The sequence below is a fragment of the Juglans regia genome, chromosome 12 (genome assembly GCF_001411555.2).
Source record: "Juglans regia cultivar Chandler chromosome 12, Walnut 2.0, whole genome shotgun sequence".
NCBI lineage: Eukaryota > Viridiplantae > Streptophyta > Magnoliopsida > Fagales > Juglandaceae > Juglans > Juglans regia.
The window spans coordinates 13,331,848-13,356,484 of NC_049912.1; the positions used below are offsets into that span (position 1 = coordinate 13,331,848).

Below are 24,637 nucleotides of genomic sequence, written 5' to 3' on the forward strand. Positions count from 1 at the left end.
CCACTTAGTACAGCTGAAGACATCATAGGAATATTCAACTCAGAGGCAATAGTCTGTAATCCCTTCACCATCTCTACATAGAGCTCTCTGAAATTCCACCCCCAGATGCTTCTAAAATTTTCTAGGGCAAAGTCAAAAATTTCCAGTTTAGAACCCTAGCTTCCTATTAGTAGAGAAAGAGAGAATAGTTTTTATAGTCAGTTTTGTGTATTCGTTTTCATTAGTCCTAAGATGTAGAACTCTCATAAGACAGAGAGAGTGACTTTTTCATATGGAGGGCAGAAACCTAAAATATTGCTTTAAAGAGGGACAAACATAAAGGGAAAAAAACAGAGTCTTCTTATGTGGAGAAAGTCCTTTTCAATAATTATGATTTCACGTTTGAAAGAAAATCAATGGATTATGTTCCCCAGATATCTCTTTATAAAATAAGAAAAAATTCAGCTTATTTGATTGATATGACACTCAGGCTTTTAATGCCAATCCATGGCGTTTCTTTATTAATGTAGCATCTAAAATCCATTGAAAATAATGCATTGTTTAAGCATTTACTTATTTCCTGAAGGGTGATGGGCATTATGAATTTTCTGAGTGATTTGCCCCTTTTTTTTACAGCAGGTGAGCGCTTGAGCTACATGACTGAGTAGCCTGGACCACCACCTCCTTCTGGCACAGTCCACTCAATATTTTGCTTTGGGTCTTTAATATCACAGGCCTGAAATTATTCAAGCAAAATTAGTACAACTTCAGCTTGAGAGATAAGGAACATGTAGTGTAACAAAAACAAACGAAATGAAGTTATGACAAACATGATTCCGATTTTTTCTAGGGTGTGTAAGCTAAATTCCCAACAAAATGAAAAAACCAAATTCAAATTATAAATTTCACTATTAATGTCATAGTTCTATTCAAAGTTTAATTGCCATGTTTGACATGAAGTTTCACTTGTAACAAGTAATTTGCTGCTTCCCAGTTAATGGGCTTCAAACCAATGGGAACTGTAAAACATGATTTTCATGGGCGGACAGGATGTCGGACAGGATGCAGCTACTTGAAAAAAAGAAAGTGTTTATATGGTCGATGTAGACTGGAATGGCTAAAAGCATCCCAAGTATATGCATTGTCTGTGCAACAGTAAGTAACGAAACAGTCATACACCAACTATGCCTGACTGACGAAAGGGAAATAGATGTTGATTCACTTGAAAGTTGTCTGCTCAATTTTTTCATTTGTAACTGCCAATTATATGCTAAGCTGGGAAACGATGTACACTGTACAAGGAAAACACTTCACCATGTGAACCAAAAATGAGGAAAATATAAATTATGCAACTGTTTTGAAGTCCACAAAATCTTATTTCCAGATGTGTGCATGTATGCAATTTTAAGTACATATGATTATCAATACTGAGTTCCAACTAACTTTCAAATGCTCCAGGAAAATTACCTTGCAGTGTAAGCAATTTTGAGCATTGATCTGCAATTTCAGTTGACCCTTTTCATCTGGAATATACCTAAATTCCAAACAAAGAGGATCTGAGGGATAATCAATTTATAGAAGTGTACTCAAAGCAGAAGCCATAGAAATTGCTTATTACTCGTATACACGTGCAGGACAATATCGTGACTCAGGTCCAGCATAGTCTGGCAGATTAACAAGTTCAGGAATCTTGGCGTTCCTCAAACGAAGGTGAGCAGGTTGGTCATGTTCATGATTTGTATTGCTCCTATATATGCGAATAAAAACAAGTATATCAATGCCTAGAAAAGCAGAGAAATGATGAACAGTAACATATGCAATCTTCCCTAATAGATTGAATTTCCTTAGATTGCCATCTGTTTTTTGTTCCATACAAAAAAAAAATGCCGCCAAGTTTTACCTCCATGAAGGAAATTTGGGCACTCTTGAGATGAGTAAAAATATGGTCATTTTTCAGTTCATTACCTAAACTAAACAATTGGGTAGTCCCATATTTATCATCTCCCATGATAAGAATAGATTAAGAGACCGTTTGCTCTAATGGTTGCCCCTCCTGACCATGTTCAAGTAAATAATGCTACTTGTCTTATCATGCAAGATCACTATCAGGTAACGCTATGAACTTTATTTCTACTAAGAATATACATGGGAGGCTACGCTCCACATCTCATGTATCATGGGAGCAGAAAATGCAAAAAGGGGACTTCTGAGGCTGGAACGACCAGTGCAAGGCACCATTGAGAACAAGAACTCAATTAAGGAGCCTACAAATTGCTATGACAGTGCTTTTTCTATAGAACTCAAAGAAACTTCTCAAATGAATCCTGAATAAGAAAACACATTTATTTTTTTAAACCTGTGTAAAGAGGTTGGCACATCAAAAGACAAAACCCCATCAGGCTTTGGATATTGAATTTGAGAACATAAACTTGCGACCTGCACGCATATATGCAGGTACTGATCAGTAATTGTTTGCAGTAAAAAGAGACTTTTATGCTGCTTTTCGCAGCGCGTAGCTTGTAATTAGGCTCATTCTTGTATACTTCCTGTGTACTCGGGCATTGCCAAATTTATGTGGATTAATAAAATCTCTTTTTACTTACCAAAAAGAAATTGTTTGCAGTAAAACAGGTAAACTTTTTTCTAGAGCATATGCTCACAAATCAGACTGCACTAGTAATCTAATTCTGAGACATTCAATATGCATGTTACTTATTGCTGCTGTAAGAAGTTTTCTTATTTGATCAATTAGTTGATATTCGAAGCCAGTTTTGGCAAAAAATTACTAGAACACAACCTTGCAACCTGCACATATATATATGCTGGTGCTGATCAGTAATTGTTTGCAGTCAAACAAGTACTCTTTTCTAGAGCATATGCTCACAAATCAGACAATAATATTCTAATTCTGAGACATTCAATATATTATTGCTGCTGTAACAAGTTTATTATTTGACCATTTTTTTTTTTAAGTTTGCTCTGCATCAAGAAAGGGATTTGATCTAAAATCCCCTCACATTAATTATTTGATCAATTAGTTGATAGTCGAAGCCAGTTTTGGTGAAAATGACTAGAAGAAACCTTCTCCAGCGTTCTTTTTTTTTTTATAAGTGAAACCTTCTCCAGAGTTGGCAACAAGGATTGTATGTTTATCTCGCCATTGCAGTACTAATGATTTGCTTACACTTCAGCAGGGTGCGAACAGGTGTCAAATGGAAAAAGAAAACAAGGAATAATCGAACACGAGCAGTTAAGCCCTATGGTGCAACAAAAACATGCATGTTCAGATTGGGAAGACATAACCTTGATCAGCATAGACAACGTGGCTGTGTTATGCATAATCTTATAATATAGAAAGATGCAGACTCATATCATGGTCACATGCTGTTCGCTGACATATTGTCACATAGCTGAGGATGAGAGCTCAATTTCATCTTATTCTACTTTTCCAGTGCTTTTTCCACAAGCAAAATCAGACCTGCCTACTATATTTCTTATAAGAAAAAAAACAAAAACAGCTTTGCATTAACTACTTCAACCTGAGCTAATAACCTAATACTCAATTACTCAGTGCTGACTATCAAATCTGGTTTTATGAGTGCAAGAGTAATTTGAATACTTGGTTTCTTCATAAAATCTCCTCACCTTTGTTGCTTCATGATCAGGCTTGCCATGCTTCAGTGTTAATGGGGATTTCCCCCTCAGTATATAGCTGCTAGGTAGAAAATATGGATGAGAAGTTTTGGGGAGAGAGAGGAGATCTACATATAATAAGCAGAATGTGAAATCTTACTGTTCTAATGCACTCATAGCTAAGCCAGGAATTAGCCCGTATTCAAATGCCTATAATGATAAGAAAAGTATCTGTAAGAGGAATTACTTATCAAAAAAAAATATATCTGTAAGAGGAAAGATACCCCCATAAATCATAATTGATGCAAAACATTGCATACAATTTTCAAATAAATGGAACTGCAGTGGCAATCTAATATCTCTGTGCATCAAACAAATCCCGTCATGTCAGAGATCAATGAGAGACAGAGTGCGATTCTATGACTCATTTTACCTACCATCTACTATTCAGACAACAATAATTTATGGGTTAACTGTTCTATGTATTCTGGAGGAGCTGAATGAACTTACCAACCATAATGATATAATCAGTCTAAGTAGTGCCTAATTGAGGTATGGTTTTCAGGAGATGGTTCGACCACTGGAGACATAGGAAAACCACAAAATTTGAAAAGATGGGCTGTACAAATTACTGGCTGTAGATGGAAACTTAGAGACAATGAATAGCTACATACCGGTCGGTAGTTTCGAGCTCTATATAGCTCTTCCCATACCCATGAGTTCTGTAAAGCATCCCAATATGTTTCCATATTTGAACCTTCATGAAGAGCATCAAATGTAGCTTCTGCTGCTAGCATTCCTGTAAGAAACAGGAAATTTGAAAAAGCATCCGTATTGTTATTGCTAATAGGCACACATGAACAATCTTGTGGATGCACATTGAGCCTTGACTGCTGAATGCTGAACCTTTTACAGGAGTGTACATTATGTTTAATATGGCATTCCAAATGACCAGAGAAGGAAAGCCAAAAAAGCAACATTGGGGAGCGATTTTATGAGAGTAGGAACACCAAATGAAATATTTCCAGTTTGAATTGGATATCTCCTCAGGAAGAAGTGCCCAATGCAAAGGAAAAGTAATGAGTGCATCTTAAAAAATGGAAATTTCACATCTAATAATGGTATTGCAAGAAGTAATATACTATGTACATATTATAACAACAAACTAGAAATGTAGGTATGCATATATAACAAGAAGGGAAGATAACAACAAAAAAGAAAAAGAAAAAATAGGAAATTTTACATCTAACAATGATAGGTAAAAGTTACACGCAATGGTTCATCCAGTCATCATGGTAGGTCATCAAAGACTAATAATTTTGTCATCTATTCCCATGCATACATCAAATACTTGAGGGGAAAAAATGCTAGGAATAGCTATTGAGATTTGCTGCAATCTGTATTAAAACAACTCAAGCACCCACATAAGTTTGAACCTATGACCCAATACTCTACTTGTTTATGGGAGAGAGATCCCGCTTGATCCAACAATCATAACTTCTGTTCTTTCCATTTTTTGTCTTTTGTTAAATATTCCAGAAGGGATGGGAAGAAAAAAAACTCTAATTTACAGACAGAAACCTATAAAGCTCTGGCACTTTCATTGAGCAAAAGTGGAAAAGGAAAACCATAATTAAAAACAATGTATTATCTATAAATAACATTTATTTTGATCTGAATTATTAGAATAATAATTAAGACATTCTCACCTTGCTTATATCTAGTGATGCTTTTATGTTTATTAACATTTTGGTTTACATTAAAATTGAAAAGAAGTATTTTGATTGGTATGGCCCAGGGTTTAATCTTATATGTATTATAAAATATCCCAGGAAGAACCAAAGTGCTAGATTCGATATGGGGCAACTTATTATTTTCTCATTCATTCCAATCCAATCAACAAGAGTCTTTTTTTATCGAATGGGTGAATTTCTTGATCTTGATGAATCGTGAGATAAAAAAGACCTTTTCTTTATCAAGTTATCAATTATTTGATGATTATTAACACTAATCTTAGTATTTTTATTCCTGTAAGTGATGCTATCAATATTAACTTAGACAGGAAAATTAATGACTTACCATGATATTGTAATGTCAATGGACATTACAATCTTCTTTCCTTCTATTCTTCTTTCCTTATTTTACCTTTACTTCATTTACTTAGGCTTGTCAATTTGCATATTGACAGAATATATAGTTTCCATATAAGGCTAGAATGCTAGAATCACTCAGCAATTAGTTTCTTTCCATGTATAGTTCTCTTGTAAAGTTCATATATAATATACAGATCACTCAAAGGCCAATTATTCGGCAATTCACACAATACTTTTGACTTACTTTGACATGGTATCAAGAGCCGACTACTAAGCTCTTTGTTTCCTTCAATTTTTTTTTTCCTTCTTGGTTTTGGAGACTTTCAGCACGTCTATTTTTTTCGGGTTTGGGTGTTCTTCTCTCGCAGCAGCATCTTGTGGGATTTTTTTGGCGTCATCTGGGTGTTCTGGGTTTTTCGGCTTGGTCTGGGTTGTTTTTTGGTGAGTCCGACGTTCAGTTCTCACCTTCTTGGAATTATGCTTCTTGGTCGGGGTGTTTTAGGCACTTTTGTGCCTTTGTGACTGTCGCAGCATCCTTCAGGCAGGTATTTCGGCACTTTTGCATCTCCGTGCCTCTCACACCTTGTTTCTGGGGGGCATCTCGACACTTCTGTGCCTTCATGATTATCGCAGATTGCCTCTGGTGGTAATTTCAGCATTTTTCTTTGTCTTGGTGGTTATCGCAGCACCTTCCTCGGCTTTTGTGTGTGGCTCTCGGTTTCTCTTGCTGAATAGAGTGACTCATTTGGCTCAGTTTATCACTCGTACCCCCTGCTTCCTCTCACAAGCAAGTCAAAGGTTTTCTCCTTCATGGGCTGTACTTGATGCTCGGATTATGTCTTGGCTTCTTGGTTCGGTGGAGCCACATATTGTTACCAACTTGCAGTCTCATTGCTCCGCTCAATCCATGTGGAATTACTTGAAAAATGTTCATCATCAAGCTAATGATGCTCGTCACTTTCAGTTAGAACATGTGATTGCCATGTTTCAACATGGTAGTCTTTCGATCGAAGACTACTACTCGGCATTTCTGACTCTTTAGCATGAAAATATTGATTTGGATCTCCTGTTCCTTCTCTTGACATTTGTTTTGGTGAGTTACTTCGCGAAGAACGTCTTAGTACTCAAGCTATTCTGGAGCAATCTCATGGCAGTTCCGGGACTGCAACTATGGCTTATGCTGCCCAAGGATGAGGATCACCTATGAATTCTAAAAATTTGCAGTGTTTCTGCTGCAAGGAATATGGGCGGGCATATTGCTGCCAATTGTTCTAAGAAATATTGTTCTTATTGTAAGAAGAAGGGTCACATTATCAAAAAATGTCGTATCCGCCCCCAGAATCGTCAGGTCCAAGCATTTCAAACTTTTGTTATTGTTCCTCCCGCAACAAATTACTGCACACTAAAAATGGTGCAACAGATGCTAATTTCGGCATTATTTGCAATGGAGTTTCAAGGTAAAAATTCTACTAAACTCTAGTACATAGACTCAAGGGCTTCTAATCAAATGACGAATACTCCCACCGTTTTGTGTCATGTTCGGCCCTATGATGGTCAATCTATCATTCAGACTGCCAATGGCAGTTCTTTGCCCATAGCTACTGTCGAAGATGCCTCTTCTAAATTTACTAATGTGTTTCTTATTCCTCAGCTTTCCATGGATCTTATTTTTGTTGGTCAATTAGTTGATAACAATTGTGCTGTTAATTTTTCTGGTGATGGTTGTGTTGTATAGGACCAGGTAACAGGAGAGCCGATCGCGAAGGGACCTAAAGTGGGGTGCTTGTTTCCACTATTTTTACCTGTTCCAACACTTTCTCCAGTTTCTTCTATTAAGTCCTTTTGCTTGTAATAATGTTCCCGATCTGAGTATAGTGTGGCATCGTCGTTTAGGCCATCTCAATACTCAGATCTTATCTCATTTATTGCACTCTGGTTTTCTTGGTAATATAGAACGTTCTTCTTTATCTCTTGAGTGTAATTCTTGCAAACTTAGTAAAAGCAATACTCTTCCATTTCCTTTGCATGCTAGTAGAGCTTCTCACTGCTTTGATCTTATCCATAGTGATGTTTGGAGACCTTCCCTTGTTAGTTCACATGACAAATTTAAATATTATGGGACTTTCATTGATGATCATAGCAGATCTGCTTGGGTCTATTTTCTTCACTCTAAATCTGAGGTTTTCATACTTTCACTGAGTTTTTAGCATATGCTGAAATCAATTTTCTGCAACTATTAAGACATTACGCACAGATTCTGGTGGTGAATATTTGTCTACTGAGTGTCAAGCGTTCTTGGCTTCTAAAGGTATTATTCATCAACGTTCATGTCATGCTACTCCCCAATAGATTGGAGTAGCCGAACGCAAAAATCGTCATCTTCTTGATGTGGTACGTACTCTCTTGTTAGAATCCTCTATTCCATCCATGTTCTAGGCCGAGGCTCTGAAAACTGCTTCTCACTTGATTAATCATTTACCTTCCCAAGTCTTACACACGGAGTCTCCCAATTTCTCCTTGTTTGTTAAGGAACCTAGTTATGATAATCTCCGTATTTTTTGTTGTGTATGTTTTGTTCATTTACCTCCTCAGAAGCGACATAAATTATCTGCTCAATCTGTTAGATGTGCATTCTTGGGATATAATCTGTGTCAAAAGGGATTTGTTTGCTATGATCCTACATTATATCGTACACGCATTTTTAGGAATGTTATTTTCTTTGAAAATCAACATTTCTTTCATGTGTCCTCTATGCCCTCTCCTTCTATTGTAGTACTCCCCTCTTTTGATCAGCAGTTCTCTGATCTTCATCAAGTCAGCTCTCGCTTTAAACTAGGTATTGTGTATACGAGACGCTCCTGCCCACAGTCTCTTCTGGTGGCTTACTTGATATTTGATCCTACCATGCTCCAGAACCGACTATTTAAAGTACCTCCAATGCCTTTGGTACGTCGCTCTCCTCGAGTGTCGGTACCCTCGAATAGGTATGGGTTTACTTCTTCCAGTTTTGGCAATTCTATTCAGCTCTTACTACTGTATTGTCCAATTTTGATATTCTCACATCCTACTCACAAGCTACCAAGCATGACTGTTGACAACAAGCTATGCAGGAAGAAATTGCCGCTCTAGAGGCTGGACATTGAGCCATGTCCTCCAACAATTGTTCCTTTGGGTTGCAAATGGGTTTACTCAATCAAGGTTCGATTTGATAGAAGTTTGGATCGTTACAAAGCTCGGCTTGTTGCACTTGAGAATAATTAGGAATATGGTGTCAATTATGAAGAGACCTTTGCTCCTGTGGCTAAAATGACTATTGTTCATACGATTCTAGCTCTTGCTGCTTCCAACGATTGGCCACTACATTAGATGGATGTCAAGAATGTTTTTCTTCAAGGGGATCTTAAAGAGTGTATTTATATGAAGCCACCCCTGGGATTGTTTTCTTCTTTGACTTCACATGTGTGTAAGCTTCGTCGCTCCCTTTATGGTTTCAAACAAGCTCTGAGGGCCTGGTTTGACCAATTTTGAACCACTTTATTACAATTCTCATTCAAGCAGAGCAAGTATGACACTTCCTTGTTTCTTCGGAAATCAGACATAGGTATTGTTGTTCTTTTGGTTTATGTTGATTATATTGTGATTACTGGTTCCGATTCTGTTTTACTTGGCCAACTCAAGATTCATCTCTCTGAGTCCTTTCATATGAAAGATCTTGGGTCTCTCACATATTTTCTCGGTCATGAGGTGCATCGTAGTCCATCTGGTATTTCACTCAATCAACATAAGTATGCTAGTGACCTGATGGCTACAACTGGCCTACAGGAGGCCACCTCTATTGATACTCCCATAGAATTGAATAACAAGCTTTGCAAAGAGAAGGGTGATTTACTTGCTGATCCCAGTTTATACCAGAACTTGGTGGGTAGTCTTGTCTACCTCGCCATTACTAGACCGGACATTTCCTTTGCAGTACAGCAAGCTAGCCAGTTTCTTCAAACCCCTCGTCGTCTTCATTTGGTTGCTGTCCGTAGGATCATACACTATGTTCAGGGCACTTCAGCCCATGGCTTATTTTTTCCTGCAGGCAATTCTCCTTGCCTTACTGCTTATAGCAACGCTGATTGGGCTAATTGTGCTAATACACGTCGATCCATCACTAGTTGGTGTGAATTCTTAGGTGATGCATTGATCTCCTGGAAGGAGTAAGAAGCAAGACAAAGTCTCTAAGTCATCTACAGAATCTAAGTACCGGGCAATGTCTCTTACTTGTTCCAAAATTATTTGGCTTCGAGGTTTGCTTGTTGAGCTAGATTTTTCTGAGACTGATCCTACACCTCTACATGATGATAATACGAGTACTATTTAGATCACAGCCAATCATGTATATCATGAGCACACATATTGAAGTCGACTGTCACTCTATTCGTGAAGCATTTGAAGCTCGTGTTATCACTCTTCCACATGTTTCCACTGAACTACAAATTTCTGATATTTTCACCAAAGCTCTCACTCGCCATCGACAATGCTTTTTAAGTAGCAAATTGATGCTTATTGATCAACCCACATCAATTTGAGGGGGACTGTCAATAAAGCCGTCCATAATCAATCTTCTTTCCCTCTATTCTTCTTTCCTTATTTTACCTTTACTTCATTTACTTAGGCTTGTATAGTTAGCATATTGACAAAATATATAGTTTCCATACAAGGCTAGAATGCTAGAATCACTCGGCAATTAGTTTCTTTCCATGTATAGTTCTCTTGTAAAGTTCATATATAATATACAGATCCCTCAAAGGCCAATTATTCGGCTATTCACACAATACTTTTGACTGACTTTGACATGTAACACCACTAACATCAAAATTAAAATGTTGAAATTCCATGAGGGAGAATGCTATAATAAGGGTTAAGTGATTAAATTAACTTTTTCCTTTCGGCTTAGGATACTAGAAGAATTGATAATCAATCATAAAGAATTGTAAATCATAGTCCAATAGCATTTTCACCACTCCAAACTTCTGTCGTAACTTGATATGTCCTCGTTAGTGATATTCAAGCAGCACTAGGATTAAAGATTAACCATTCAATAAAATGATTACGAGTGATACCTGATTTCATTGCCATGTGCGTCCCCTTTATCTTTGGTACATTTAAGAATCCAGCTGAACATCCAATAATTGCTCCTCCAGGGAAAACTGGATATGGAATAGACTGAAATTTAACTAGCATCATTGGTATTTGGATAACACATGAAAGCAACAAAGAATGTACCTATCATTGATAATTAACTGTTGGATCACTAACAAAGGACAAATAAGAAACTTTTATCCCTCCAAGTGCTTCTTATTCAGTGAATGTGACAGAATTCAACTTGATTGGTAACTATACGTACTCAATAGCTGGATGCTTCGTCATTAGATCATGCCACCTTTTAGGAGTGTAAACTCAAACAGGAAAACCGGTCCGGACCGGACTGAACCGGACCGGTTTTAGCGGTTTTGAACCGGTCCGGTCCGGAACCGGTTTTTAAAATGTAAAAACCGGCCGGTTCCGGTCCAGTTCCGGTTCCGGGATTTTTTGGCCCGGACCGGACCGGTTGATTAAAAAAAAATAAAAAATAATATTTTTATATATAAGTTTTATACAAAATATTTTATATATATTAAATATTAATATATATAAATTTTATATATAATGTATAATTATAAATTTTTATGTGAAATTTTATATATAATATATATATTCATATATGAAATAATTTTTTATTATAATTTATAAATTATTACATAAAATGTTAATACTAAATCACTAAAAGTTTATAACTAATACTAATATATAACTTATAAATATACCAATAGTCTAATATTAATACTATTATATAGTCTAATATATTAATAAAAGTATAAAATAGTTTTTTTAAATCAAAAATTTTTTTTTATAAACAAATTTTTAATGACAAATTGTGAAACTTACATTTTAAAAAAACCGGAAAACCGGACCGGACCGGACCGGAAACCGGTAAAACCGGAAGTACCGGTGCGTAATCGGTTTTGAAAAATATAAAACCGGTACATACCGGTTCGGTCCTAGATTTTATCCAAAACCGGATCAGACCGGACCGGTTACACCCCTACCACCTTTAACTACTGAATAAAATTTTGATACGTAGGCAAAGGCAAGTAATCACATAAGTAACCTTTTTGTTTTTGTGGGAAATAAAGTTTTCCATAAAAAAACCAGATCCTCAAGATACAATGTAGCTGCAGGAAATTTGGAAAGATAACTTTGCTTTGGTTTTCTATGTGATGTTGGTTTCCTGTACATAGAATGTGGAAATACAAGTCTTGCTGACATACCTGATAACCACCTTCATTTAAAGTGCGAGCACCATACTGGAGAATGCTCCCACCTTCTAAGAGTGATTTGATGGCAGGATGATGCTTAAATTTCTAACAGCAGAAAAACCAATGCATAAGATTCAAAACAGTCGTATCCACAGCTAAATGATAGAGTTGGGATGGACATCACAACACATTTTTGGAATGTTTTAAACAGAAAACTAGTTGACGTATTCAATATATAGCCAAAAGAAATTTGGGGCTCTCCACAACCTAAACTCCATTTACGAAAGGATATTCCATTTTTGCTTTCCTTTCTCTTGTTAAATTGCATATTTATTATCAATCCGGACCCCCACCCTTCACCCAGGATTCACACCCACTGAACTTTTTGCTTATGTTCATTGCGGCCTCTCTTATATCAATAACAGTAGTTTCAGAAAACAAGTAATATTTAAGAGTGTTTATGTCAGGCTAATAACTGCTCATTATATTAGTTTCAATTATTGATGGATTGTCAAACAAGTTTAATAAATTTAATTTTTCCTAAGATTAAAATAAATATAGTATCATGTTTTATCTTCCAGCAACCCTTTAGAATAATAAATAATAATTAAAAAGAAAAAGAGGATGGCCTCTAACAACGGCAGACTAAAGTTTATGGCAAGCAGTCTCCAACCAAAAACTGTCCACGCAGAATAATTATTATATACAGAATAATTAGTCAACTTAATTGCATACATTTTCAATATACATACATTTTATATTTTAATATAGGTAATAGGATCATCTCAGGCAAAGATTTTTTCACAGTTTCTATAGCAAATAATGCAGGCCAGTGCAAAAATTAACTATCTCATTGACAATCATATTGGCTATTTCCACTCGAAATCTCAAGAAATGAATGCTGATCTAATTATTGATATTTTTTTCATGATTCCTAGTAGGGTAATAATATATAGAAGCGCCACAAACAAGGAAGCTATAGCTGCTTTCTAAGATAGTCAATGCTACACTATTTCTGTACCCCGTAACATGCCCCTGAAAGGCAAAAAGAAAATTCTGCCCAGAAAGTGGAGTTAGTTCTCACGTAACTAACTATAGACTTTTTATTGCATTGAGGAAAATATGATGCAAGACTTTAGATCAATAAGCATTGCATGACATTTATATTTTTTTAGAATAATTGTACTTAGCATCCCCACACACACCACACATCACACCTCTTTTAGTTTTTTTTTTTTTTCTCTTTTTTCCCATAACAAGTATGTTATGGATAATAAGTAGAACAACTCAGTTAGTTTAACAAGAATAAAATAAAATTAATATTAAAATATATATGGCGTGTGGTGTGGGATGATGAGTAGCATAACTCATTTTTTTATAGGTAAGATACATATTAGATATATGTGAAAATAAGGGGCACGTTCATAGTACATGAGAAGTACACGAGATAAACCAAGGGAGAAAAGCATCAAAAATTTAAAAGATCAATCAGTTCCAACAAATTTGAAAAATCAAAACAATTAGTTGCAGCCAACCATATAATCCTACACTAAGTTCTCAAACCCTTCAAAATTATAAGCATTTCTCTCCCTCCAAATACACCACAGAATGCACATGGGAGTAGCATTCCGAGTATCACTAGTGCTATTTAACAAAAGAAACAAAGATTTCTACCTGAAATTCCTCATAAGGGTTCAGAAAAGGATTGTGATAATTCAAAGCAACCACAAAGCCAATCGCAATCTGTACAAGCAAACAAAAAAAAAAAAAACTGAATAAATGGCTATTCAGATCCAGAATTATGTAATGGAAAATTCATGTCAATGATATACAATTAAACTTGTTAAAAAAAAAATAATGGATGGCATCTAGGGAAATGATAGAAAATATAAATCACACATTGAATTAAATGTGTGTTTTACTCCCAGAAGTACCACCGAAAAGCTTAAGGATGATACCAAATTTTCAGATTCAAGTATTTTTATTTTGATAAAGATTTTTTATCACTTAGAGTTAAAAATATGGTAATGTTTCGGTAAATACACTGAATACAGAAACAGTAGCTGCTAACAAAATTGGCTAGCAATAATAAATTAATAGTAACGAGATAATCATCTGAATAAGGGGCAGGTATGTCTTAGTCAGACACCTGGCCTACCATGACAATGAGATGAATGTGAAGACATGATTGGAACTTGTCTAAATCTCTACACTAATTCATGTCTGACAATGAAAATTCAAGCCTTGACATAACATTGTTTAAAAATAAGCTCACTCCGCTCAAAAAAAAAATAAGGAAATGATGGTAAAGATGACAACATAAAATCAATTATTTTGTTGTTATCTGAACAGGTATTCATCTGTTAAAACTCAACAAAGCATTGATTTAGTATAGAACTCTACTAGTAAAGATGAAACAATTCCATTACTGAAGAGACACTTTTTAGTACCTCTACATGGATAAAGTGGTTATTAATGGGTAAGTGCAGCAAGAATTGGTACTTTCTAGGGCTAAACTGCATTTGTGTTGTCATAAAATGTCTTCCATTGGAAAATAATTTAAAAAAAAAAAACTGTTGTTTGGTTGAATCCCTTAAAATGGATTCTGTAAACCATTTGTACTGTTTGGTGTACACACTACTATACCTAAATCCCCATAGAAAAAAACTAAAAAAAGAAAAGAAAAATGAAAAGACAAAACAACAACACAACTCAATTGAAAGCCAATCCTAAACCAATTTAATCATCAAAAATAACCTCTTTCAATACTAGATTCAATTTTTTCCTATTCAACATAAAAATGCATTCACTTTAAACTCAAAATACACTCCTTTGTCAGATGCCTATATATCATCAATCAGAAGATAGGTCATATGCCATAACTGCAGATATAGGATTACAAAAACTCCAAAACTGGTTCAAATGCAGTTCAAATACCACAAAATAGGTGCCACAAGAGTCAATTGCCTAATCCAAGTATAAAAAAAGAAAAAGGAAAATTAGAAAGAAAGAACCCACATACCTAAAATATTACAGCTAATGAGTTGCAAAATGGCGGTAGATCATACTGATGGTGGCAAAATGGTGGTAGATCATATTGATCAGTATGAAATAGAGAGAGGATCAATTTGTAATGGAGAGAAAGAGAGAGAGTTTGTTATCCCTTTGTTCTTGTGCTGCTATGCAGGGTGGGGAAATGGTTTCACGTCTGTTATCTAGAAAATAGTTTTCATTGACTTGCATTTTCTGATTGCACCAAACATCAGAAAAAAATGTCAAAAATTCTATCCGGGAAATATTTTGTTCTTAAACAGATGCACAGTGTCACATGAAAGCTAATGGAAAGGAGTTTCCTAAGCAACAACTGGCGTATACTTTGACTACCCAAAAGAATGAGACAATGACACACTAAAGTCATTCAACCAAATAAATCAAATGTCTGAGACACTAAATATATTACATATTTACCACACCCATTCACCCTCTTCTCCATAAATAAAATTATACACACACAGATAGTCCCTGAGAGACTGAGAATTCCGTAAACAATCACATTTTCACATTTGATATCTAAAAGAAGGTGAAGAAAACAATCCTGGAATCTAGCCTGTCAACCAGGGATCATTCACCTCTCATTCACTACCGGCATAAGGGCGTTAAAAAGGAGGCACACATACAGAGAGAGAGAGAGAGAGAGAGAGAGAGAGAGAGAGAGGAGGAAGCATAGAAATAATACAGTATGCCCTCTTCAACCTTTCATTCAATATGATAGCTGCAATAAAAGAAGAGAAAAGAACAGCAAAAAAGCATGCATCTTGGTTGGATCAGTACCAAATGAAGAGGATTTAGCAAGAAAGAGCCATTGTTACCTGGCTATCACTAAGGTGATACAGAAACGATCCTCCATATGTCTTTTGATCTAAGGGCCATCCTAAAGTGTGAAGCACAGCACCAGGGTTGTGTTTTCCCTTCTCAATCTCCCAGACCTGAGCATGAGAAAGCTTTGAAACTTGGGCTCAAGCTACATAGATGAACTTTTATGCATTAACTGGGTGAAAACTAAGGAAATTCTTCTCTTCCAAGACCCAGTGGGTGAGATTTGATCAAGTACCAGGTTGCAACTTTGAATGCAGCCTGCCTAAAAGAAATGTTCAAAGGGACTTTTTGTTTTTCATAAGTAAAGTATTGAGAGTAAATAGGCATAGCGCAAGTACACAGGAGGTATACCAACAGCAACACCTAGTTACAAAAATCAGGAGCTAGAGAGTGATACAAGAAACTCATTAAAGAAAGCTCCGTTAAAAACACAAGATGAAGCCCAAAGAAATAAAGTACAGAAAAAGAAACTTCTAAGCTCATACAAAGAACGCTCCTTATCTTCAAAGGGAAAAATATGGATCCTAAAACAGTGCTTACAACCCATTCAAGGGCCTGTGCAATCTTTAAGAAGAATGATCAACATAGCAGGAAAGTAAAATTGGAGAAAAATACACTTGACACGTTGCACTAGGGTACCCAAAGTCACTTTTGAGGGAGCAATGTGCCAAAAGTGGTAGTTTGGATACCACAGCACAAAAGCAGTGATTGGTTGAGTGTGCATTTCCACCATAAAATTGCAAAAGAATATGCATTGCTATCTGTTAAGGGGAGAAATGGTAAAAAGTGTTCACTTTAATGTCTTGGTTTTCCGCTATTGTATTGCATGGGGACTGTTCATGAATTCTTGTCTTTAATTTATCGCTTTTAGAATGTATTTAGGTGTTCTTCTGTATACTTCATGTGTACATGGGCTATGCCTATTTCATTCAAATATATAATATTTATCTCTTAATTATCAAAAAAAAAAAAAATAGTAAAAAGAGGTGCTACCAACTAAGCATAAAGACGCAAATAGCCAAAAAGTTTACAACCTTATATACAAATGTCAACACACAATAGGATGTAATAAAGCTAATATGTGAGGTTCATTAAAACCACAAAAATTAAAGAAAGTATATGCGATGCATCCTGTACTAAGTAGATATGAATTGACAAGAACAAAACTCATTATAGGTACCACTGATGTTAAAACCAGTTTACCTCTTTAATTCCTAAAGCATAAGTCTGATGTTGAGCATGCACTTTCTCTCTCAAGTTGTATTTTTTCATTATTTTCTGCCAGGTGAAACAAAGTGATGTCACAATAAAGTTTGACCAGCAAAGTCCAGAAATGTAGAGACCATTACACCCTATTGAAGCATATACATAAAAAATAAATCTGTAAACCTCTGATAATGATCCTCGACAGCCCTCAGCTAGAAGCGTTATTTTCCCTGCATATTGCTCTCACAGTTTTATATTAGTTTGTACACAAAAATAAAAAAACATTAACAAGATAATTCCTAACAAAATATCTATCTGTTCTTCTCGAGCCTATTTGTGGCTATATATGAATATATCAAGGTCTAACTACAAACATGTGCATAATGCATGTGCAACCATTTCTATGCATCAATGCAAATATTCTTTTTTTTTTTTTTTTTTTATAAGTAATAATATTATATATATATATATATATATATATCAATAGGAGTAACCAAGTACACTGGACATATACAAGAAAACACCTAGCTCATACAAGAGAATCTCTAATGACCCAAAAGCCCATGAAAACCTACCCAAAATATACCAAGCCCGAATTGGAAAACTATCGTTAGATCTCCCCGACCCCATCCCCTAGATTCTATAAAACTAATCCTCAACCCGAACATCCCACTACGAGAACATCTTCACAAAGCCCTCCCTTTAACCTTCCCTCAACTTGAGCTACCTCCCTTAGCATCGTAGTTGATTGCCCATGAAAGATTTTTTAACTCCCTGCTTTTCTTAAACTTAGATTTGATTTCAAGCACGTGGCTCGCCTCGATTACAGTGAGTAGTGCTTTAAATTGGTCTTCATATTCTCCATGTTCTTCATATGAAAGTCCCAGGGTTTGTAGAAACCCGTTATCTTTATTCAGAATCCAATCCGATATTAAACCCGCTATATCGTTAATCGGAGGAAGAGAAACCAGAGGAATGATATTATCCCCAGACATAGTACCCGACTGCACTCCCGACTCTAAACCTTCCCCCACACAAGGAACCAACGACAATTCTAAACCTTCCCCCACACAAGGCACTAATGACAAATCGATAATTTCCTTCCCGCCAAATGGTTGCTCGACAGCTATATGGTTGTTGTCCCCTCCATCTATTACCATTACAGGTTCCTCCCCTCCATCAAGAAGGGAAGCACTACCTTCTATTACCCCGTTTGCATTTTCTAAAAGAGGCTCAACTGTTTCTTCCAAAATACTCGAAATCTTGGAGGGACCCCCGTCTTCAACTACAAATGAACCCTGGATAGAAGGACCAACTTCATCTGCAACTGGTGCCTGAGACCCTACAATGCCCTCAGAAGGCATAGTGACACTGGCATGAACAAAGATGTCAATGTCCAACGACCCTATCGTTGACACACCCTTTGCCTACACACTTTCCGGCACACTTTGTCGACACACTTGAACCCACAACTAGGTTCAGCCCCTTGTCCACTTTAATCATTAGATCTCTTACATAATCCATAACTCCCTTCAATTGAGATTTGACATCCCACAAGACCCCCTCCAACTCTCCCAATGTCACCTGAGGTCTTTTGTCTCCTACAAGTGCCTTGCCCTTTGTTTCTACCGCTGAGCTGCTCTCGGCCTGACATGCAAGTATTTTTTAACACAGTTAATAATTGTTTTTTAAGGCGGGTGGAAGAACCCAAGTATTGAAACTTCCTCGTATCCAAGTAATCATTGTTTATGTACTCCAAAACTATAAGTGGCTGCTGAATGCAGAAGTAGAAATGTGTGTTGGTCAAGAAGGCTTATGGCAAACAAACTTGGCAGCTAGTAGAACAAGAGCATGCAGAATAGCGCCTCACCAAAGAACTCACATTAAGCAGTGACTAAAAAGAAATCAAGCTTGGTGATGGTAATTGAAATAATCCTGTCTGTAAAAATATTGTTAAAAGGTTTTTCCTGCAACCACCTGTTCTTTGTTTGTTTGGAATATATATTTTTATAAACAAGCAAAACTAAAAGATCGATCAGATAATACTGTGACAAACTGTCATGAAGGTATCGAACAGAAATCAATGATCACGCATAAGAAAATAGTGACTGAAATCCAGGAGCTGCTTGAAATCTGCTTACCAAAGATCTAGTAACCCAAATCAAAAAACTCAGCTCTGGTACACAATCATTCAAAACATCATTCCACTTTCCATGAGGCAGTATCAAAAGATAAAAAACCTTAGTGGACCGAAGGTTTTAGAGCAAAATCAGGCTGTGAGTATAACCACATTCCGGGGTCATGTCCTAACATTAATTCATGTCAAAAGACATTACCAATTGAAATGGTAAATACTGTACATTTAAATATAATCGATATTACCATTTAGTGAAAAGTATGTTTCACCCATATCTGGTTTCACCTCCCCTCCGCAGGGATGTCCAAAGTATGAAAGAAAATATAAGCTACACATTACCTCCTAAACAATCAGAAAATGCCATGACAGTGTATAGTTTTTTTTACTATGTATTTATTCACAATGAGAAATTGGTCGTTAACTAGAAATATTAAATTTACAACTTGAACCTGACCACCATGCGGCGGCTAAATTTTGTGATAAATTTTTTTTATCGGTAAAGAAATAAAGTTTATGGAGGTTTCACACATTAAGACCTAACCACACAAGCTTCAAAATGTTTTCCCTTGCATATGTAATATTCTGTTTAGTTAAACAATGAAAAAATTATCCAAATATCATACCTGAAACATCTAATCAATATATAAGCATGCTAAAACATATTAATCTTCCACTTAGTGGACTGTCATGTATTTTAGCTTTCTCCATTCTGGTACCAAATGCTTCCCATGTACATCTATTTAACTTAAAACCCATAATTTCCCTACCAAACATCACGAAAAAGCTGGAAACCTTGTTCAATAAAAAAACCATAGCATGTATAGATCCTCAAATGAACACAGGATACTGACCAGCATTTCAGTTACTCAGTTTTTTAAAAGAAGAAACAGTATTTCAGTTACATGACAAGGTCAAAAATGGCAAGACCAACGTCTAGTGACAGCATGCCATATATGTGGAAGATGGGAGCCTTTTCATGCTTAAATTTTTTTCTATTTTGTGTTTGTGTGCGTGCTTGTGTGCATGACAGAGAGAGAGAGATGCCTTTTAATTCCACGCCACGCTGAAAAGTTTCCTTCTTTGAACCATCTTTGGCAACTCCCATATCATTAGTTGCAATGCCAATAACCTTGTTGTTTGCATCATATAATATCTGGCCCATTACATAGCTTCAATTACAACTGTCCAGTAGCATGTTGAGTGGTAAAAAGACAGCAAAAATAGGAGTACCTCACTAACAGCAAAACCAGGATATATTTCTACCCCCAATTCTTCAGCTTTCATCCCCATCCAACGTACTAACTGACTTAAACTACATCAGAGGGCCAAAACAGAGCTTGTTCAGAAAATTTAAATCATTTAATGTGAAAAGAAGGATTCCAAATGGAACATACGAAAGATGAAAGGAACTTAGGGTCGACAAGGATATAAAGCCCAATTTTAGATATCTATAAGCCAAACTAGTAGTTCAAAGATCCCATTCCAGTCTTCTTTCTAATTGTCTACTTTAGCAAAATACTAGGGCACCGACAAGGCTCTGCCAAGTCCACTACAAACCAGCTATTAAACATAAGTCAAGGGTCATAATAGTCACAGTGAGACATAATAAGCATATAACAGAATCTCCCAGAACCATTTCCAGGTAGATTTCAGTTACATATTGCGGTAACTTAATTCAGAGCTCAAGTTCCAAGAGAATTGCAAAGCACAAAAATATCAAATGAAATAATAATAATGCAATATGAATGTGAGGTTCTCTCTTTGATGTTTACAAAATAATTTTAACCAGCCAAAAGAATACTGTGTTCGGCTTAAAACAAATGTTTCTAAATAACTGCCCCATGCATTATACAAGCACATTATATATAACTACCTTATAACATAGTTCCCTTTGTTATTAAAAGGACAAGGAAGTGAAATTGCACGATTCTTTGTAAGATACCAAAACTTGTCAGAAGAAACTGGAACATTTATGGGTGCCTGCAGGTAAATTTGGTAGAGAATATAGATTAAAATTAAATGAAAGAAAAAGTGAAGTAAATTTAAACATTACTTCAGCCAATGATTTGTTCCTTGTGCTTAATTATTAGCAGATAAACCACATTCCTTCCTCATTTAATCATTTTACCTATTTCTGTGCAGAACCAGAGTACACGACGAAAACATGCAGGTATAGGATAACACTTCTGAACTGGATCAAAAAGGAGCTATCACTAGATCAATTTTTTTTTTTTTTTTTATGTCGGGGAACCTCTCCAAGGTAGGGCCCTTCGGACCCACCCCTGCAGAGTAAACCCCGGTCCCATGCACCGCATCCTTGGAAATCACTAGATCAAATTATATAACAGTAACTTTTTCCCAAAGTTATATATAAACACGACTTTAAATATTATTGTAGAAATATTTTTTTTCTGGATATATATTATTATGAGTAAGACTTTGACATTGTCATTTGCAATGGAGTTCAGAACATGAAAGGAGGATTTTACCTTTTTTTCTTAATTTTTTCAGTTTTCCCTTCCAAATGATAGCATGAAAAGGCTAAATCATAATCCAGCCCATGGAGAGTGGAACCCCAGGACTCCATCTTTCATAGGAGGAGAACCAACATTAGGCTCCAGGGCCACTGGAACATGTTTCATTCCGAATTTCAAACCATATAGCTTCCCACATGAAACAACACTTTATTTTTTTGTTCAATGGGCCCACATAGATGATATAACAAATCCCATGTAGGTAACATGAGCAATAGTTGGTATATAGCAGATTGGCCCTATCTCCCTAAAGTAAATTCAGTGAGTTGCTATGCATAACCTATGTTTTAAAAGACTGATACAGCCATCAATATACAAAAAGGGAAAAAACAAGTTGAAGTAAAACTAGAGAGAAAAGAAAGAGGTACCTCTTCTTGTTTCCACTGAGGAAGAAGTTCATCTAGTGCCCGGGGTTCAAAAACATTCCCAGAAAGGATGTGAGCGCCTAGTATAACATGGAAATGAAAAATGCTGTGGGCAAGAATTGTTTAAGGGCATTGACCTCATAAGAAAGATGAACAAGTCACATTTGAAGTATTGGAAAGAAGAGATTCTGATTAAACTCATTTATGCATCATGCATTAGTTATGCTGTCATACTTCATGAGTTTCAGAAGTTAACAGAAAAAAAAAAATGACAAACTCTAATTCATAACCAAATATTTATAAGAAAAACTGTCTGATCTATGTGAGAGACAACCTAAAAGACAAAAGCTTTCTTTGTCAGGCAATGCATTCTATCAGCAAATCTCTTCTAAATCATTGTCTAGAATAATTCATGCTTTATTTTTGTCTTTCTCGCAGCTCGGCAGAACCTCCCCCTCAATATATCACCTGTGATCACCTGCGAAGTAACATCTCTAATGGATTTTTTTCCCATACTGTCTGCAACTAGTGCCATCTCCAACTTTTCAAAAATGCATCCATTTATAACTTCATTTTTATCTACGTATAAACTTTGCAAATCTTACAGCATTAACAGCTTTGTTCCGTATCCACTATATTAAGGATATAATTCACATAATTAAATCTCTCTCTTTCTATTAGTTTAAGCTTTTGGAACAAATAGTGATTTCAATAGTATTAGAGTCAGGTTCTTTGACTCTACAATTTATTCATTTAATTAAATATGCTAAGTGTTGGGTCCATTTATTGGAGGGAAGTCTAGCCTGCACGTAAGGGAGAGTATTAAGGGTATGTTTATATAATTAAATCTACTTCTTTCCATCAATTTAACCTTTTGGAATAAGTAGTGATTTCACACTGTAGAGATCACTGTGTGAATCATACTATCAACGTTCTTAGATTACAAGACAATACACAGATAATCAGACCAATCACAAATGGTGCGGTAGGGATCTTGGACAGTGAAGGCTAAGATGGAAACTCGCACACTGGAAGCAGATGTAAATTAGAGCCAGCACCCTAACATGAGATGCAAGTGACAAGTGACAGTAAGGTTTCCTCCGAGATACCAAATAGTATTTGAATCACATCCTTTTCCTTTTGTACTGTTGGATAGCATTAGAGCACAAGTCTAAAGATACACAAAGAGACTAATCATTCAAATCACGAAAGAATATTCTGAAAAATATGAAAATCGGGAGAAGGGAAAGAACAGGAAAAAATGAACTCATTCGAAGTTTTTTGGACAACTTAATCAAAATCCTTTATACTGCTACGTTCCATTAACTTATATATTTCCATTTTCCGAACAAGGTGACTAACTAGATGATAACTGAGGCTAAACAAAGCCAACCCATTCAAAGCCAATCAAAGTGAGGTGTAAAATACCTACTTCAGGACCCTTTTCAACTACACACACCGACAAATCAACACCCTTTTCAGAGCAGATTTGCTTCAAACGTATAGCTGCTGATAACCCGGCCGGTCCTGCCCCAACAATAACAACATCGTACTCCATAGACTCCCGGTCCGATTCACTACTGAAGCTCCTCAATCGACCCACAGAACCATGAACACTCAAAAATGCACCTCCATTTCTCTCAAAGATCCTCAAATTGGCACAATTCAGCCAATATCCACATGAGAAACCCGTACGAAACCCAATCTGGGAGCTGAAGGAACCGAAATTTCGCTCCAAACGGTGAAAGAACGAATACCCATTTGGAGGCCTGGTTAGATTTGCGAAACTGGAATGGTTTATAAGAGACTCCGACGGGCCTGTAGAGATACAAGAAGTGGATTGAGGGGAAGAAGTTGGCCTCGCTGAATTGCAAAGATGCGTGTGCAAGTAGCTGGATGTGTAGGAGAACGACGAGTTTGGCTTTCGTAGAGAGCTGGATTTGGAGGAGATTGAGAGAAGCCTGAGCATGGTTGTGAGAAGCACTAGGAGAAATCAGTCATCGGCAATCTGTCCGGAGCTTGTTCTATCATGCATGAACAAAGGATACAAACAACGATACGAGTGCGTTCGGAGAGGCGCCGTTTCGTACGCTATTGAATAGGAAAATTACCGGTCCGACGGATACCTGGTGGTGTCGAATAAATAACTAAGAAAATAATAATACAATGAGATAAGAATAATTGTAGTGTATACCTCTAAATTTATTTGGACAGATACGAATAATCATTTGTCCATTATCCATTTTTCATTTTCATATTTTAAATTTATAAATTTTTTATAAAATAAGAGAATATTTTTTATAAAATGTGTAGATATTTTTTATAAGATGAAAAATATAAAATGATGAATAATAACTTATAAGAAGAATTTTTCGATGGCATATGATCCAATTTTTTAAACAGAAAATTTGAGTTCAAAAATCCACCTCTCATATATATATATATAATCCATACTGCATTTCCTCGCATT

At 36.1% G+C, this 24,637-nt stretch overlaps 1 protein-coding gene across 2 annotated transcripts; it reads right to left on the minus strand.

The window, feature by feature from the left end:
- Positions 1-468: 468 nt before the first annotated feature.
- On the minus strand, positions 469-24,327 carry LOC108992475 (electron transfer flavoprotein-ubiquinone oxidoreductase, mitochondrial). Of its 2 annotated transcripts, XM_018967053.2 has the most exons (18): positions 23,596-24,327; positions 22,171-22,247; positions 21,142-21,248; positions 20,499-20,580; positions 20,313-20,421; positions 17,315-17,361; positions 17,129-17,203; positions 15,919-16,035; positions 13,724-13,792; positions 12,062-12,154; positions 10,814-10,916; positions 4,287-4,411; positions 3,773-3,822; positions 3,625-3,691; positions 2,336-2,415; positions 1,598-1,726; positions 1,447-1,513; positions 469-715 (listed from the first exon to the last, which is right to left on the minus strand). In XM_018967053.2, exons 1-18 carry the CDS (start codon positions 24,134-24,136, stop codon positions 632-634), a joined length of 2,022 nt encoding a protein of 673 aa, XP_018822598.1. In that variant the 5' UTR covers positions 24,137-24,327; the 3' UTR covers positions 469-631. The 2 variants fall into 2 exon arrangements, with proteins under 2 accessions (XP_018822598.1, XP_035539366.1); XM_035683473.1 differs by lacking the exons at positions 469-715; positions 1,447-1,513; positions 2,336-2,415 and having other exon boundaries at positions 23,596-24,302.
- Positions 24,328-24,637: the final 310 nt, after the last annotated feature.

What these genes read in the sequence shown, in the direction of transcription:
- LOC108992475 (XM_018967053.2), bottom strand. Translation starts at nt 24,136, where the DNA reads ATGCTCAGGCTTCTCTCAATCTCCTCCAAATCCAGCTCTCTACGAAAG. An exon ending in ATGCTTTAGGAATTAAAGAG is followed by an intron (nt 16,036 to 17,128) that starts GTAAACTGGTTT and finishes TCTCATGCTCAG; the next exon opens with GTCTGGGAGATTGAGAAGGG. An exon ending in TGTCCTGCACGTGTATACGA is followed by an intron (nt 1,514 to 1,597) that starts GTAATAAGCAAT and finishes TTTGGAATTTAG; the next exon opens with GTATATTCCAGATGAAAAGG.